This window comes from Thermobia domestica, chromosome 14 (assembly GCF_964235325.1).
Source record: "Thermobia domestica chromosome 14, izTheDome1.hap1.1, whole genome shotgun sequence".
Lineage (NCBI taxonomy): Eukaryota > Metazoa > Arthropoda > Insecta > Zygentoma > Lepismatidae > Thermobia > Thermobia domestica.
Window position 1 is genome coordinate 169,903,730 of NC_137467.1, and position 16,439 is coordinate 169,920,168.

At 34.3% G+C, this 16,439-nt stretch overlaps 1 protein-coding gene across 2 annotated transcripts in view; it reads left to right on the top strand.

Annotated features, from left to right (window-relative positions):
• The window catches only part of LOC145670459 (vascular endothelial growth factor receptor 1-like), a 246,967-nt gene that overhangs the window by 191,385 nt on the left and 39,143 nt on the right, over window positions 1-16,439 (top strand). For both annotated transcript variants that reach the window (XM_081739167.1, XM_081739166.1), the window contains exons 8-12: window positions 827-1,126; window positions 3,599-3,759; window positions 4,582-4,723; window positions 9,565-9,717; window positions 13,320-13,478. In XM_081739167.1, coding sequence (XP_081595293.1) covers window positions 827-1,126; window positions 3,599-3,759; window positions 4,582-4,723; window positions 9,565-9,717; window positions 13,320-13,478 — 915 coding nt within the window. The remainder of the gene's footprint in view (window positions 1-826; window positions 1,127-3,598; window positions 3,760-4,581; window positions 4,724-9,564; window positions 9,718-13,319; window positions 13,479-16,439) is intronic.

Below are 16,439 nucleotides of genomic sequence, written 5' to 3' on the forward strand. Positions count from 1 at the left end.
TCTTATTTTAGTTTGTACTTCAGTTTGTGGAAGAAGGATAGACCATTAACCTACCAGAAGCTTGTATTTCTTGAGCATTATATTCATTAAGTATGTAATTCTAATTAAATTGGGTCTTATTTGTATGTCCTTTTTTTCAGTTTTTAAGTCCTTTTGTAGATATTTTTAGGTCTTTTTATAGGTCCTTTTTAGGCATTTTTTAGGTCTTCAACTTCCAAGTCCTACTTATCACCTACTTCTCCTTCAGCATCTAATTCTTTGGCCCAGTTTCATTTATTCGTCGAAAATTTTTCTTAATACCTTGGTTATTCTTTGTATAACTTAACCAGTTCTTGTTTTCGTTGTCTTGTTTTGGCGTTATTAAGTTTTTGTTTAACCTTTCGGCAGAGGAGCATTATTGGCCAAAGGAACAGCAACTCTTTACTATTCAGAGTTCTTACTCAGTTCTTGTTTTTGTTGTCTTGTTTTGGCGTTATTAAGTTTTTGTTTAACCTTTCGGCAGAGGGGCATTATTGGCCAAAGGAACAGCAACTCTTTACTATTCAGGGTCCTTACTCAGTTCCTGTTTTTGTCGTCTTGTTTTGGCGTTATTAAGTTTATGTTGAACCTTTCGGCAGAGGGGCATTATTGGCCAAAGGAACAGCAACTCTTTACTATTCAGAGTCCTTACTCCAGTGTTAATTGTTTTTTGGGACATATTACTTCTAAAAAAATGTTTATTCCAAATATTTGTAGAGTTTATACTTGCTATAGTATATATATATGTGTGTGTCGAAATAACTTTATTCAATGTTCTATAAACAGAAATAACTTTTGCTACTTACAGATGCCAATACTTCCTATATCCAACTCGAGCTACAGGGACTAGAAAATGTCACGGCTGATGATGGAGATGAGTCTGTTGTATGGATAGTTAACATCAAAGCTCATCCAGTACCACATTTAATGTGGTCTGGTCCCAATGATGATGAAATTGTCCCTTCCACCAAATACGACGTGGTTATCACCCCAATAAGAACTCAATTAAAGATAAACAAAATCAGCATGAAAGACGCTGGAAAATATAAGCTGACTGTTAGCAATGATTTTGAAGAAAAGGAACAGATTTTTAATCTAATAGTACAAGGTGAGTTTCAAATACTTTATTTATTTATATTATCTTTTGGGTACAAGATTGAGCATATACAGGGTGGCACAAACGTAGGTACACACCCCTGCATTGATCAAGTATGAGAACCTACTTTATGGGTTTATTTGCTTCGGCTCTTCTGAGCTTAAGATGTAAATAAAAACACATTAAGAACAAATAATAAAGAAACTAAGTCTACCTGATGGATAACAATAAGAAATGATATAAAATGCAATGAGCTGATCAGTACGGTACTGTATACCTACTTTTGGACCACCCTGTACTTGTCATGTATACAAGTATTGTAATAATTAAATGAAAACTCATCTCAGTATCTTCAAAAGTTTACGAGAAACTTATATTTCGGATAATTACGTGAGACCTTTTACGTAGACAGCTGAGGACATGACATAAAAATAACGATGTGTGTGTCAAATAAAATTAACTCTGACAAATAAAAACTTAAATTAGTACTGGTGAAACGACTTCTACCATTGTAGGCACTTACCTGTATTTATTTCTCTCTTTGAGTCAGTTTTGCTCTATTATTTCCTGTTATCTTTTATTGCTTCTTCTCAACTGCCTCTGAAAGATTATCCAAGAAATTAGCCGAAGTACCCAAAATTCGGAAAAGTCTAAGGGGGGGGGGGGATTGAAGACATCTACGCGGAGGTTGTGGTCAAATGTGTTACTACAACAGGTTGTTTATTGTGGGATAGATACAAAGGGAAATTTGCTGCTGGGTTGTTTGTTGTGAGACTGGTACGTTGGGTGTTTGGCCGCTGCGATGGGTTGTTTGTTGTTGGACATACACATTGGGAATTCTGCCGCTGCAATGGGTTGTTTGTTGTTGAACATACACATTGGGAATTCTGCCGCTGCAATGGGTTGTTTGTTGTTGGACATACACATTGGGAATTCTGCCGCTGCAATGGGTTGTTTGTTGTGGGGCGTGGGAAGTTTGGCCGTTGCGATGAGTTGTTTTTGTGGGACACGTACGTGGAGAATTTCATAGCTGCAATAGGTTGTTTGTTGTGGGACTGGTACATGGAAAGTTTGGCCAATGCGATGGGTTGTTTGTTGTAGGGCTGGTACGTGGGGAGTTTGGCCACTGCGATGGGTTGTTTGTTGTAGGACTAATGCGTAGGGAGTTGGGCTGCTGCAATGTCGTTTGTTGTGGGACTGATACGTGGGGAGTTGGGCCACTGCGATGGGTTGTTTGTTGTGGGACTTCTACGTGGAAAGTTTGGCCACTGCGATGGGTTGTTTATTGTAGGACTGGTACGTTTGGAGTTTGGCCACTGCAATGTTGTTTGCTGTGGGACTGAAACGTGGAGAATTACACAGGACCTAGCATGAGTTCTACTTAAATATTCTTGTTCTAGAATCCTCCGGTACCGGTGAAACGAATGTTTAATTAATACTTGAATTTGTATCCATGTACCCTGACTTTCACTGTGCAATTCGCTGTGGTAATTGTTTTTTGTGATAGTTTCAAGCTAGGGCGTTTTAAAAAGTAATTTTTCGTATCTTCGGCGGTTTATAAATCTGAAAGGAAATGTTTCTTCTCCCATGTTCATTAGAATTTTTTTCTTTCATTTGACATAAGGAATCATCTTCCGGAGTTCGTTAGTGTTATTTTCCCGCAGCATAAATACAGGGCATCTCAAAATTCCCCTGACATAGGGTAACTCTGTTATTATCAGAGCTACAACAAAATATAGGAGGGGAAACTATCTCCAAATATGTTTTCAATATATGAGAAGAAATTTTTTAAATCGGACGAGCCGTTTGGGCTTGTACACTCTTTATGCACCAAATAAAATGAAAATACAACGTTGCCATTTACCGGGAGGTGGATAAATTTTGTAAGAGTATGATGAATGCTGGCATGTTTGAAATGGAGGCTGGTCGTCGACACGTTAGCGTAAAAGACAGTAACTTCATTCACTTATGTTGTGGATTTAGGTAAATGGCAACGTTCCATTTTCATTTATGTGCAGTCCAAACGGCTTGTCCGATTTAAAAAAAATCCTTCACTTTAGATTGAAATAACATATTTGGAAGCCTCTCTGTCACAGATTTACCTATGTAAGGGGACTTTTGAGACATATATATATATATATATATATATATATATATATAATATAAATTAATTATAAATACATAGTGAGAATATGATGAAATCCATAAAAAATGGTGCTCAGTAAGCTCTTTCGCTAAATTACTCAGCAGATAGGAAAGTAAAAGAAAACAGAAAAACTAAGAATAACTACAGAAAGAAACGTTATAGTGTAGCTTCCAGGCGAGCGCCTATTTGGAATGCAGGGTAATACGATATAAAATATATTCAGGCCAGGTAATCATGAAATAAAATATATAGTCTATTTAATAATAATATTATTATTTCATTTTCCTTGAAAATTCATGATTAACAATATGATTTCTTCTACTTTTTCTTCTTTGTAGCTCGGCCATTGGCTTACTTACAACATGAAATATCTTACAATTATGGTGAAAAATATAATGTAGAATGCAACGTACTTGGATATCCAATTCCCGAAGTTAGCTGGTATTTCAAGAAGTGCAATAAATATCCGAGATGTGAAGGAGATTTTGAGGCCATAAAGGTATACTTTATTATTCTTACAATACGGCATAGGTATTGGTTTATTTATGAAACTTGCTCAGCGGAAAAAGCTCACATCAAGTTTAACTGGCATTTAAATACTAGGAAATCAGTAGCCTTTTGTTTGTTTTTACTAATGAACTCGAGGCTAATTATATCAGGGGGCATAGTGGCTCAGTGGTAGAGCGCTTACTTCTGGTACGTGGAGTCCCTAGTTCTATCCTGGGCCAAGTAAGCTTGTAGTGGACATCATTGTTTCCATGGTTTTTCTCAGAGTTCTCCCTTTCCGCTACTTTCTCATTCTACCAAATCTTAGGACCGCGGTGACTGTGGTAGAGCGTTCACTTCTGGTGCATGGGTCCTTGGTTCGATCTCAGCACGCGCCAAGTGAACTTTTGTAGTGGACTAACACCGTATTTGTGGGTTTTCTCGGGGTTCTCCCGTTACCTTCCACGTTCTTTATTCCACCGTTTCCTTCATTTCTCATCATTACCGTCTCCTTTAGCTTAGTCGGTATAATCGTGGGACGTAACACTTGTGGTGGACAAGATGATTTTATTTTTTTTCATCAATTTTTCAATCATTATTCACTTGCTTTAATCATCATGTCCCTTAGCTTAAATGGCATAAACGTGGGACGTTAAACTAAAGATTTCATTTTAATTGTAGCAGTCCTTGCACTACGTAACAACCTTTTTCTAATATCAGTTTACAGATATGTTAAGTTTGTTATTGAATGTGTTTAGTACGAAAGATAGAATTCTGATTAAGATTTGTATACGTTTAATGTATTAATACGTCTTATTTTCTTTTCTTTAATTAGCCAAATCAGTACCACGATCTTGTTCATGATAAAGAGAAGAAATCAACATTAGAGATTAATGCTACAGACACAGGATTTTTGTCTTGTATAGCATGTAACGAACATGATTGCTCCAATGACACGGCCACTTTCCTCGTTGTTGGTAAGTGTTTCCTTCAGAAAATAATTTTGGAGTACAGTAATTCTTTCATATAGAAGTGTGATCGATAAATAAGTTTCAGAATGTGATCGGTGAATAATTTTATTAGAAACAAAGTAATAAGCTTACATGGAATTTGATTTAATCTCCTTCAGGTGAATAATTTTATTAGAAACAAAGTAATAAGCTTACATGGAATTTGATTTAATCTCCTTCAAGTGAATAATTTTATTAGAAACAAAGTAATAAGCTTACATGGAATTTGATTTAATCTCCTTCAGGTGAATAATTTTATTAGAAACAAAGTAATAAGCTTACATGGAATTTGATTTAATCTCCTTCAGGTGAATAATTTTATTAGAAACAAAGTAATAAGCTTACATGGAATTTGATTTAATCTCCTTCAGGTGAATAATTTTATTAGAAACAAAGTAATAAGCTTACATGGAATTTCATTTAATCTCCTTCAAAGTATTGTCCTTGACTAACAATGTACATATTCCAACGTTGAACCCATGACTGGAAGCATTTCTGGAAGGTTTCTTTTGGAAGAGCGTTCGGCTGCTCTGTCGTGGCACCTTCAATATCAGAAATGGTGTCAAAACGTTTCCCTTTAAGTACGGTCTTTAATTTTGGGAAAGAGCCAGAAGTAGCGTGGTGCTATATCCGGAAAATACCGTGGATGTGGATAAACATCAATATTTTTATCGACCAAAACTCCTGTTCGTTAGTCAAAAGTCGGGAAACGAATTTTGCATCCACTCTTCTCATTTGCAAATCGATGGTTAAAATGCTTTGTATGGACGGGTATGAGATGCCAAATTCTTCGGTAAGCTCTCGAGTAGTTATTCGCCTGTTTGAACGAACAACTTTTGCCACATTTTGCATGTTATCTTCTGTTTTTGAAGTCGGCACGTTTTTGAGGTTAATGGACGTCCCGATTGCTCATATTCTACCGACTCATTTCCGCTTTTAAATTGCTCATATAACTTGTGAACAGTCTTCAGAATTACAGCATTATCGCCATATACCAATTTTAAGATTTCACGAATTTCTTTGGCACACTTTTTACAACTTGAAATAGAAAGTTTACGCGTTGTTCGAAATCCATGATGCACGACAGACACTGTAAACACTAACTCACTCTACCGGCTCTGAACGCTGATTGACAGGCGGTGCCTGTTTCAACGGATAAACTACATCAAAAGGTTGTAGCATCAGCAGTTGATGATTAAAAAAATTTTTTTTTTAAATCATTCACTCTATTTTTTGATCACACCATGTGTATATAACATTACTATATTACTACTAGAACCACCAAGTAACTCAGAAATGTTTATATTTTGATAATAAGGAATAGTTTGTTTTAGAAATTAAGCAGATTTAACGCATTTCAAGCTTAATGATTACAAATGCCATATACTGATTTGACAAATATTGTAGAATGAAGTGATAAATTTCATAAACTAATGTAACAGATAAAATATTTCATACAGTAAAGTCCTATGAGAAATATCAGACTGAAATATTATAAAGATCAGGTATGGTTTGGTATTACAAATATAATAGACATAGCACGGATTGAGATTACAAATACCAGAAGGCATAGAGTGGCACGGAAAAAGTTGCGTACTGTGATCGTAAATGTCATAGATAAATATCGTAGATTGAGATCACGAACTATAAAGCGGTATGACATAAAATGACCAGGTTTGTAATTACTACATTTTTTTTAACGATTATATTGACCAATTAACAGTTTTTCTAACCTTTAATCAATTAAAATTTCTAGGGGTTAATGATTAATTTTTTAATCGTTACAATTTCTTTTTTAACAATTACACAACCACACACAAAAAAAATAAAAGTTCCGTGTAGTGGACCTCAGGGCGATGTATTTTGTTATAAGAATCCAAATTTTGAAACCCCAGGACGATAGACCTCGTTAATTTTGTTTTATGGTCGAAAAACGTGCGTCCTTGTCCAAAATCGCTCAAGTGTTTCGCCCATAAAGCAAAATTAACGAGGTTTATCGTCCTGGGGTGAAATTTGGATTCAGTGTAACATAATACATATAATCCATACCCTGCGATCTATTGCATTGAACCTTCTTTTTGTATAGCTGTATTACGTGTATATTTTTTATCCAGTTTTTCGCTCATAAAAAAATGGACACGATGGATCGTCCTGGGGTTTCAAAATTTGGATTCTGTATAACAAAATACTTTGAACCCACATCCTGAACTCTGCTGCAGAGAACATTGTTTTGTATGGTTGTGTTACATGTATATTCCCTACCCAAAATCACTAGTTTTTTGCCCATAAAAAAATTGACACGATGGATCGTCCTGGGGTTTCAAAATTTGGATTGTGTATAACAAAATACATTGAATCTATATCCTAGGGTTTGCTGCACAGAACATTTTTTTGTATGGTTGCGTTACATGTGTATTCCCTACCCAAAATCACTAATTTTTTGCCCATTAAAAAATTGACACGATGGATCGTCCTGGGGTTTCAAAATTTGGATTCTGTATAACAAAATACATTGAATCTATATCCTACGGTCTGCTGCACAGAACATTTTTTGTATGGTTGTGTTACATGTGTATTCCCTACCCAAAATCTCTAGTTTTTTGCCCATAAAAAAAAGTGACACGATCGATCTTCCTGGGGTTTCAAAATTTGGATTCTGTATAACAAAATACATTGAATCTATATCCTGGGGTCTGCTGCACAGAACATTTTTTGTATGGTTGTGTTACATGTATATTCCCTACCCAAAATCACTAGTTTTTTGCCCATAAAAAAAGTGACACGATCGATCTTCCTGGGGTTTCAAAATTTGGATTCTGTATAACAAAATACATTGAATCCAAATCCTGGGGTCTGCTGCACAGAACATTTTTTGTATGGTTGTGTTACATATGTATTCCCTACCCAAAATCACTAGTTTTTTGCCCATAAAAAAATTGACACGATGGATCGTCCTGGGGTTTCAAAATTTGGATTCTGTATAACAAAATACATTGAATCTATATCCTGGGGTCTGCTGCACAGAACATTTTTTGTATGGTTGTGTTACATGTATATTCCCTACCCAAAATCACTAGTTTTTTGCCCATAAAAAAATTGACACGATGGATCGTCCTGGGGTTTCAAAATTTGGATTCTGTATAACAAAATACATTGAATCTATATCCTAGGGTTTGCTGCACAGAACATTTTTTGTATGGTTGTGTTACATGTATATTCCCTACCCAAAATCACTAGTTTTTTGCCCATAAAAAAATTGACACGATGGATCGTCCTGGGGTTTCAAAATTTGGATTCTGTATAACAAAATACATTGAATCTATATCCTAGGGTTTGCTGCACAGAACATTTTTTTGTATGGTTGCGTTACATGTGTATTCCCTACCCAAAATCACTAATTTTTTGCCCATTAAAAAATTGACACGATGGATCGTCCTGGGGTTTCAAAATTTGGATTCTGTATAACAAAATACATTGAATCTATATCCTAGGGTCTGCTGCACAGAACATTTTTTGTATGGTTGTGTTACATGTGTATTCCCTACCCAAAATCACTAGTTTTTTGCCCATAAAAAAAATTGACACGATGGATCGTCCTGGGGTTTCAAAATTTGGATTCTGTATAACAAAATACATTGAATCTATATCCTAGGGTCTGCTGCACAGAACATTTTTTTGTATGGTTGTGTTACATCTATATTCCCTACCCAAAATCACTAGTTTTTTGCCCATTAAAAAATTGACACGATCGATCTTCCTGGGGTTTCAAAATTTGGATTCTGTATAACAAAATACATTGAATCCAAATCCTGGGGTCTGCTGCACAGAACATTTTTTGTATGGTTGTGTTACATATGTATTCCCTACCCAAAATCACTAGTTTTTTGCCCATAAAAAAATTGACACGATGGATCGTCCTGGGGTTTCAAAATTTGGATTCTGTATAACAAAATACATTGAATCTATATCCTGGGGTCTGCTGCACAGAACATTTTTTGTATGGTTGTGTTACATGTATATTCCCTACCCAAAATCACTAGTTTTTTGGGCATAAAAAATTGACACGATGGATCGTCCTGGGGTTTCAAAATTTGGATTCTGTATAACAAAATACATTGAATCCATATCCTGGGGTCTGCTGTACAGAACATTTTTTGTATGGTTGTGTTACATGTATATTCCCTACCCAAAATCACTAGTTTTTTGCCCATAAAAAAAATTGACACGATGGATCGTCCTGGGGTTTCAAAATTTGGATTCTGTATAACAAAATACATTGAATCCATATCCTGGGGTCTGATGCACAGACCATTTTTTTGTATGGTTGTGTTACATGTATATTCCCTACCCAAAATCACTAGTTTTTTGCCCATATAAAAAAGTGACACGATCGATCTTCCTGGGGTTTCGAAATTTGAATTCTGTGTAACAAAATATATCGACTCGATACCCTGGGGTCCGATGGGCAGACCTTTATTTTTTGTGTGTGGCTGTGTTAATAATTCTTTTCCCTCAAAAACATATGAAATAGATATTTTGCAAGGATTTTTTTTGCGGCTTATATCAAAAACTTTAAAAACAGTTCCACAATAGTAACTGTAGATCTGGCACACATGTATGTGCGTATGTCCTGCGTAGAAGTAACTGATACACAAAAAATTAAATTAAAAGACCCATAGTTTTCATTGATTTTTTCCCTAAGTTTTACAATATTTTAATTTTATAGTGTTTGACATTACTGTTGCTGACATTACTGTAGTGTTAAATCTATTTTCTAATTTTAAATACTGTTTTTATAATAATTGCAGATATTCCTGACGGTTTCGGAATTAAAGAACCACCAACAACATACGAAGGAGATGATATCGAATTAATATGCCGTGCCTCAATTTATAACTATACAGACGAAATCTCTTGGTTCAAATTGCCAAATTATGAAATACTTAATAGAAACAAAACAGGTAAGTTATGTTATTATTTTTATCTTTTTTGTGTGTTATGGTGAATTAAGATCCTCTAAATATTGAATTGTAACATATATATTTCTGGCATTTTATTCATTTTTGTTTTCGGGGTGTTTTTTTTAAAGCTTAACAAGAAAGAAAACATCAGTTTCTTTAGGGCTTCTTGGGTAAGAGTTATGGTTGTACAATTACCTGGTTTACCTTTTGTTATACTTACCTTTAATTTTTTTATTTCTTCTTATTAAGAGCCTGACATACTAAAAATAATACAAAATTTATCATTTTTCTTTTGCTTGTTTCTCATAAGTGAAAGGAGATAATGAAATGCAACTTACCATAATCATAGATAATGTTATTCTACAACAGAAAATATGAACCTGAAGAATTTTCAGAGTTACCATTCATAGAAATTACAGTGTTGCCAGAATAACAATTCCCCAAAATCTAAGTTAAGGCAGCGACTAGAGGAACGAACTCAACTGTATTTGATTACGTATCATGTTGTCTTCGAATCCTGTGAACTACTTTTTAAATAATAGTTGTATTTAGTTTGTAATAATGAAAATAGTTTTACCATACAGTTATTAAAATTAAATAATAATGTTATTTAAAAAATAGTTCACAGGATGTCAAAAAAATATACCCTATCAATCCAACATATTTTCAAAAGAGTTTTTGCAATAACATTGTGCAAGGGCGCCCATGTTGTGGTTTCCAAGGGGGGCAAGTATAAGCGACTTTTCAAATATAGTTTCAAATTTTGTTGTAACTAATGTAAAAATTCTATTGGGTTTTCGATATTCCCAAGTACAATTTCCTCTAAGAGGAGGGGGCAAGCGCCCCACCTTGCCCCCTTCCCTGATGGGCGCCCTTGACATTGTGCATCGTACAGAACCTAACATTATCAAAACAAATTTCTGAATGTATTTGGTTTTAATTGTAGGATTAAACTACTACTTCTTGAAACTGCACATTAAAAATTCGCTGTTGAAAGCGATTAAACGAATAACATTACATCTGTAATTTGCTCGTAAGTTTTCAGCTTAAGACAGGGCCGTGCCGTGGGGGATGGGGCGAGCGGGATGACAGCCCCAGGCGCCGAAGTAAGGGGGTGAAAAATTAGGGAGAAAAAGGGGAAAAGATAGGAAAAATTGCTTGGAATATATGTATGCGGGCGCTGTCGTATACTCTCGTCCCGGGCGCTGATTTTCCACGGCACGGCCCTGGGTTAAGATTCATATATTCTTTTGTACTTAAAGTGCACTTTAAATCTTCATTAGTGATATATTAAAACGAAGCAGATATCTCTTCTTTATATAAGATAGACTTAATGGATGGGACTAAGACACCTAAACATTGTTACAGATAAATATGAAATGAATCCAAACACTCTTAGATTATTTATAAATCATTATCAAAATGTGAATGAATTGTATATTTAAGTTAGTGGTGGGCACAAAAACCGGTTTTCGGATATTAAGAAAACCGAAACCAGTTTTTAAAAATTTTAAAAAAGTTTTCACCGAAACCAGCTCGCTTTTCATCAAAACCGGTAATAAGGTTTTCTGCAAAACCGCTTCGAGTTTTTCACCGGATCCGGTTTCAGTTTTCTTCAAAACCAATTCCGTGTTCTTTCAAAATTGATTCTCTTTCTGACCAGAATATTGCCATTGTCATTTTCTGGAAATCGATCCCGTTTCCACACAAATAGTTTTGTGTTTTCCAATAGTTTTCACCAAAACCGGTTTCGGTGAAAAAAAAAACCAACGAACCGGGTTTGCAGAAAACCGAAAACGGTTTCGGTGAAAAACCGAAATGTCAGTTTTTTGGGTTTCTGTTTTTCTAGAAACTGGTTTTGCCCATCCCTAATTTAAATATGACTTGTGATTTCCAATATACATGAAAACTTAGATATAAATTTAGACATCATTAATAAATATGTCTCACAACAGACCATAGATGCTAAAAGCTATATATATCAATAACAACTTGTTATAAACTACATTAGACACAAACAACATTTACAAAACATTCCTGGCCACAGCATAAATAATCACTTTCTGTTCCAACAATTGTGTAGGATTTATCCCCATTAAGATCACTATTTTAAGAGTCCTATTGAGTTCCCTCGTGGCTAAGCGATTAGCGTATATGTTTTTAACATGGGAGACCCGGGTTCTTTTCTCGGTGGGAGCTCATGTGGTTCGGATTCCACGTTAAGTTGTAGGTCCCCGTTTCATATAGCCTCGCTGCTGAAAGGGACTTTATACTCAAAATCATCATCATTATCTTGAGTCCTCTTCTGCACTCATTATCAAACTCATGTATAATGCATAAACTTCTTACGTAGTGGATAGCATAATTAAATTAATTATAATTTAGCTAGTTGCTAATAACTATAGGCAAGTTTACTACATGTATTTATGTTATACATTTTAAGTATTAAATAATTTAGTCTTATACTGTTTCATATAAAACGAAACAAAGCATTTAACTTTTTTTTTTTTTTTTATCAGACGATCTATATTATATATGAAAATTACAACAGTTAGTAGGGAATTAGATTCTGATTACAACAGCGTACTTAGCAAACAGAAATTTTTAACTCAAATTTTTACGACTCGGCTCGAATATGTATATATTTGCTATGGTTCTTTTAGTATGACATTAACTTTTTACGTGTCTGATATTGAAAAGGTGCCATTACCAACGCATTTTTTAGAAAGCTGAAAGGACAGTGATTTGCCAAGTGTAGAATTTTGTGTTGAAATTGAATATCAATATTTTGCCATAACTAACAATGAAATTTTTGTAAGTTTGTGATTTCAAATCGTCTTATTTTTAAAAACTATTATTATTATTTGAGTTATTGCCCTCTTACATGTGAATAATTTTAGAACATAACTTTATAGTTTTCAATATGTTGTTACAATATGTTAAGTAATTTTTTATTAGAATTTAATCTATTATAGTATTTTTAATTGTTAAAGATTTATTTATTTATACATATTTCTGTGGCCTTAAACTCGTCACATTTGAGGTATGACGTCTCTTGGCGAGCCTATTATCCAGGGAAGTGGGGAAGGAAGGAAGCGGTCTGAGACCAGTATGTTAGGCACCATCCCGGCATTTGCCTGGTGTGAATGAGGAAAACCTCAATCAGGATGACTGGCCTCAGAAAGCTGTTACGCTCTTTGGACCGAATATCTCGAACGGGAATCAAACCTGGGACCGCTCGCAGCAAAGCAGAGTGTGTTAGAGACTATGCTACGCGGAACCACTTTAATTACTAGAGAGAGTGAAACACTTACTTCATTGATTTCAACTGAAAGAGTTTTCCTGTGCGTTTTAGATCACTTATTCGGTCGATATTTTTATTATATAAAGGCAAAAATCCAAAATGCGTTTATAAAGTGATTCCATCTTCATGTGAGTAACTTAACCTGGTGACTAAAAGTCAGAGAGTAATAAGATCAAAATCATACAGGAAAGAACTTACAGATGCAATCAACAAGATACGCTTCACTTATCTTATATTAGAGATGTATCAATTACTGTCTGTAAGTAAGTAATACATTTGTGCTTTTCTTTATTCACAGGTGTCAGTGTAATTAGAAAGCAAACAAAATTTTCCTATGAAAATACTCTTCTGTTTAAGAATATTACCAATAAAGCTTCAGGCGAGTACGCATGTCGAGTTGCAGACCTTAACACAAATGAGTTTTCAACTGAGAAACAATATCATCTTAAGGTAAAAGGTAAGTAATGTTTTAAAAGTTGGATTTACAAATGTTTTGTTTTAATAATATTGTTGTGCATGTTCTCCAAAATGCAAACGTGTACACCGAACAATCGGCTTACTTCTTCTGTCAACAGAGGAAAAGATTACTTAAAAAAAAAAAAAAAAAAAAAAAAAAAATAGCAAAGTACCCCTGTTAGCTTAGTATTGAGGGCAATAAAAAAACTTAAGGTCGTATTTTTATAGACACTAGGGTTCAAAACGACTCAATACACATGCGTAACGATGGCTAATCTAGGTCATCGGCTAAATCAACACATTTCGCTGTACTAATAAATAAACGTTCTCACCTAACAAGCTGGGATCTAGACATGGTAAAGAACGGGACAAAAATAAACGACCAAAACTGCCCTTAGAACCAATCGTATGTTCCATTTTGTGCTTGATGATCATTGTGAAATAAAAGAATGATGATTCAGTTAGCTGTATGTATTACCCAAAGTAATGTCATAAAGACATTAAGTTCAAAAAAGAACTAGAAGTAATACCGGGAAATATGTGTATATACCGCAATCCCAGAGAAATCAAACAATTTGTTAAAAATAACAATAACAATATTTTATTTCAATTAGCGTCTGTGGCTGCCTGATTTTTGTTAGTAACCGAGAAGAAAATATACATGGCCAGCTAAGGCAATATCTGAACAGTCGAGCCCAATCGAGAATGCTCGATAATATTTCGGTTTAAGTTAGTATTTTACAAGGCGAGCCTACGGCTCAGAAATATATATATATGGTACTTATTTTCCTCCAAGCAGAAGTACGCGATGTGGAATGCTCACCAATTCAGTACCGGTAATTAATTTTATATTCTGTTAAATAGCTATTTACCAAATTGAAAGTCTAGATATATTATTAGTACCTAGTACTTTTACCTAGTATTTTAGAAGATTTAAATATATGCATAGACATACGTATAATTCAAGAGGTTCCATTAACTGGCTAAATGTAATCGCATCCAGTACCCTACATATCACACCCAGTACGTTACCAGTCTCCATTCATAGTAACCAAATAGCCCTAAATTAGTCTTTCAATTATATATATATATATATATATATATATATATATATATATATATATATATATATATATATATATATATGTATATATAAAACTTTCTATTTACGTGCTATCACTTATTCTGGGACTGATATTCAATAGTAATTAACGGGATTGAACCAGGACTCTTAACATGCAAACGCAAGACGTAACCAGTCACCTCTCGCACACAATGTATAACCATGAATTTAATTTCTCAGTAATAAATAGTACAAGTTTTTAAATAAGCCTTTTAGTGGATTAAACAACCAATATAGACAAGCAGAAAGGTACTTTCCCACTCCATAATAATCGCTTTGAAATTTAGAGCAAACATTTACGAACTAACGTTGGTGACGACTCCCAGATAAACCCTTTTATATATATATATATATATATATATATATATATATATACTTTAACAGCCACAAAACCAGTAGTTTTGAGTCGTGAATAAACGTTAATAGTATTATAATGATAACTGTATTAGTGACTACAATATTACTTTTCGTTTTTTTTTTTTTTTTTCTTTCTTAAACATGTTTCAACAAGAATTGTATGTTACGAACGTTCATTTTGACTCAAAACCGTGATTCCGTACCTTCCCTGAATAATTACCTGTTTTACACTGCCTGCCAGTGATGCCAATTCCTTCAGAGCTGTTTTCCTTTCACTAGCTTTAGAATTTCCCTTTTCCGGACAAAATTTCCCTTCATCCAAACCGTTTATACTGTATTTAGTAAACGTATTTTTAAATCGTTTTCGCTTCCACCCCCTCGACCCAATCTTATACCCACATACAAGCAGATACCTGACAGCCTCCCTTTGAGAGCTTATGCAGGATTTAAACTTGATTTGTTGTTTAGGTATCTAAAACGTCGCGATAGAGGAGGGGAAAAGATATGGAAAGGTGTAGGTCAGGACTTATGTTAAAGGTGCAATCTCTGCATTTGCCGGGTGTGACTGAGGAAAAAAACTATAAATACCTCGGTCAGAACGGACAATCTAAATAAATTATAAAAGATATAAAATAAATATTATGTAAATTAAATTTTATCCTAGATACCATTATAGATTTTAATATTAATGTAACCTAAGATACAAAGAAAATATTAAGTATATATTTGGTATGTACTTACTTAAGAACAGCACTCCCATATTTACTGAAACGAATACGAACGGTTACAAAGAAAACTCTAGCTGCTACTGTCTGGCTGTATACGAGGAATGTTCGTAAGCACAATACAAACTAAATCAAAGTTTAGAGATGCGGAATTCTTAAGAATTTATAATTCTGTGCGCACAGTCACCAGAAAATTTGTAAACTTACACACACACACACACACACACATACACTAATGACCCAGTATTCGCCCATATATACATATTTACATTCACGACACGTCCCGAACACGAATCCAAAACAAACTATTATAATAGTTGGAATGATAATTTAATTGATAAATATTTCATCCTATTGCATTGCATTTAATTCAACAATGGGAAGATTAATTTTGATAAAAGATTGATTTTAAATAAGCATTGTTGTAATGTTTCGAATTTAACTGAATATGTTGATCGATGTGTAATGTTGATAAATATTAACGAATGCAAAGAAAGATAACTTGTGAGAATTTATGTGAAATATGTGCAACGGATTATGTTTGGAACAAATAGGATGCTGAATTTATACTGAATTTTAATGAGATTAATCAGATACGTAAATACAATCAATCTATAAATGACTGAAGAGAGGTTCAAATTTCCCTGCAATATTGAGAGATTACAAGCAATTTCCCTCTTTCCCTTTTCTCCAAAATTTACTCAAAATTTCCCTGCGCCAAGGGAAATTTCCCTTCAATTGGCATCACTGCTGCCTG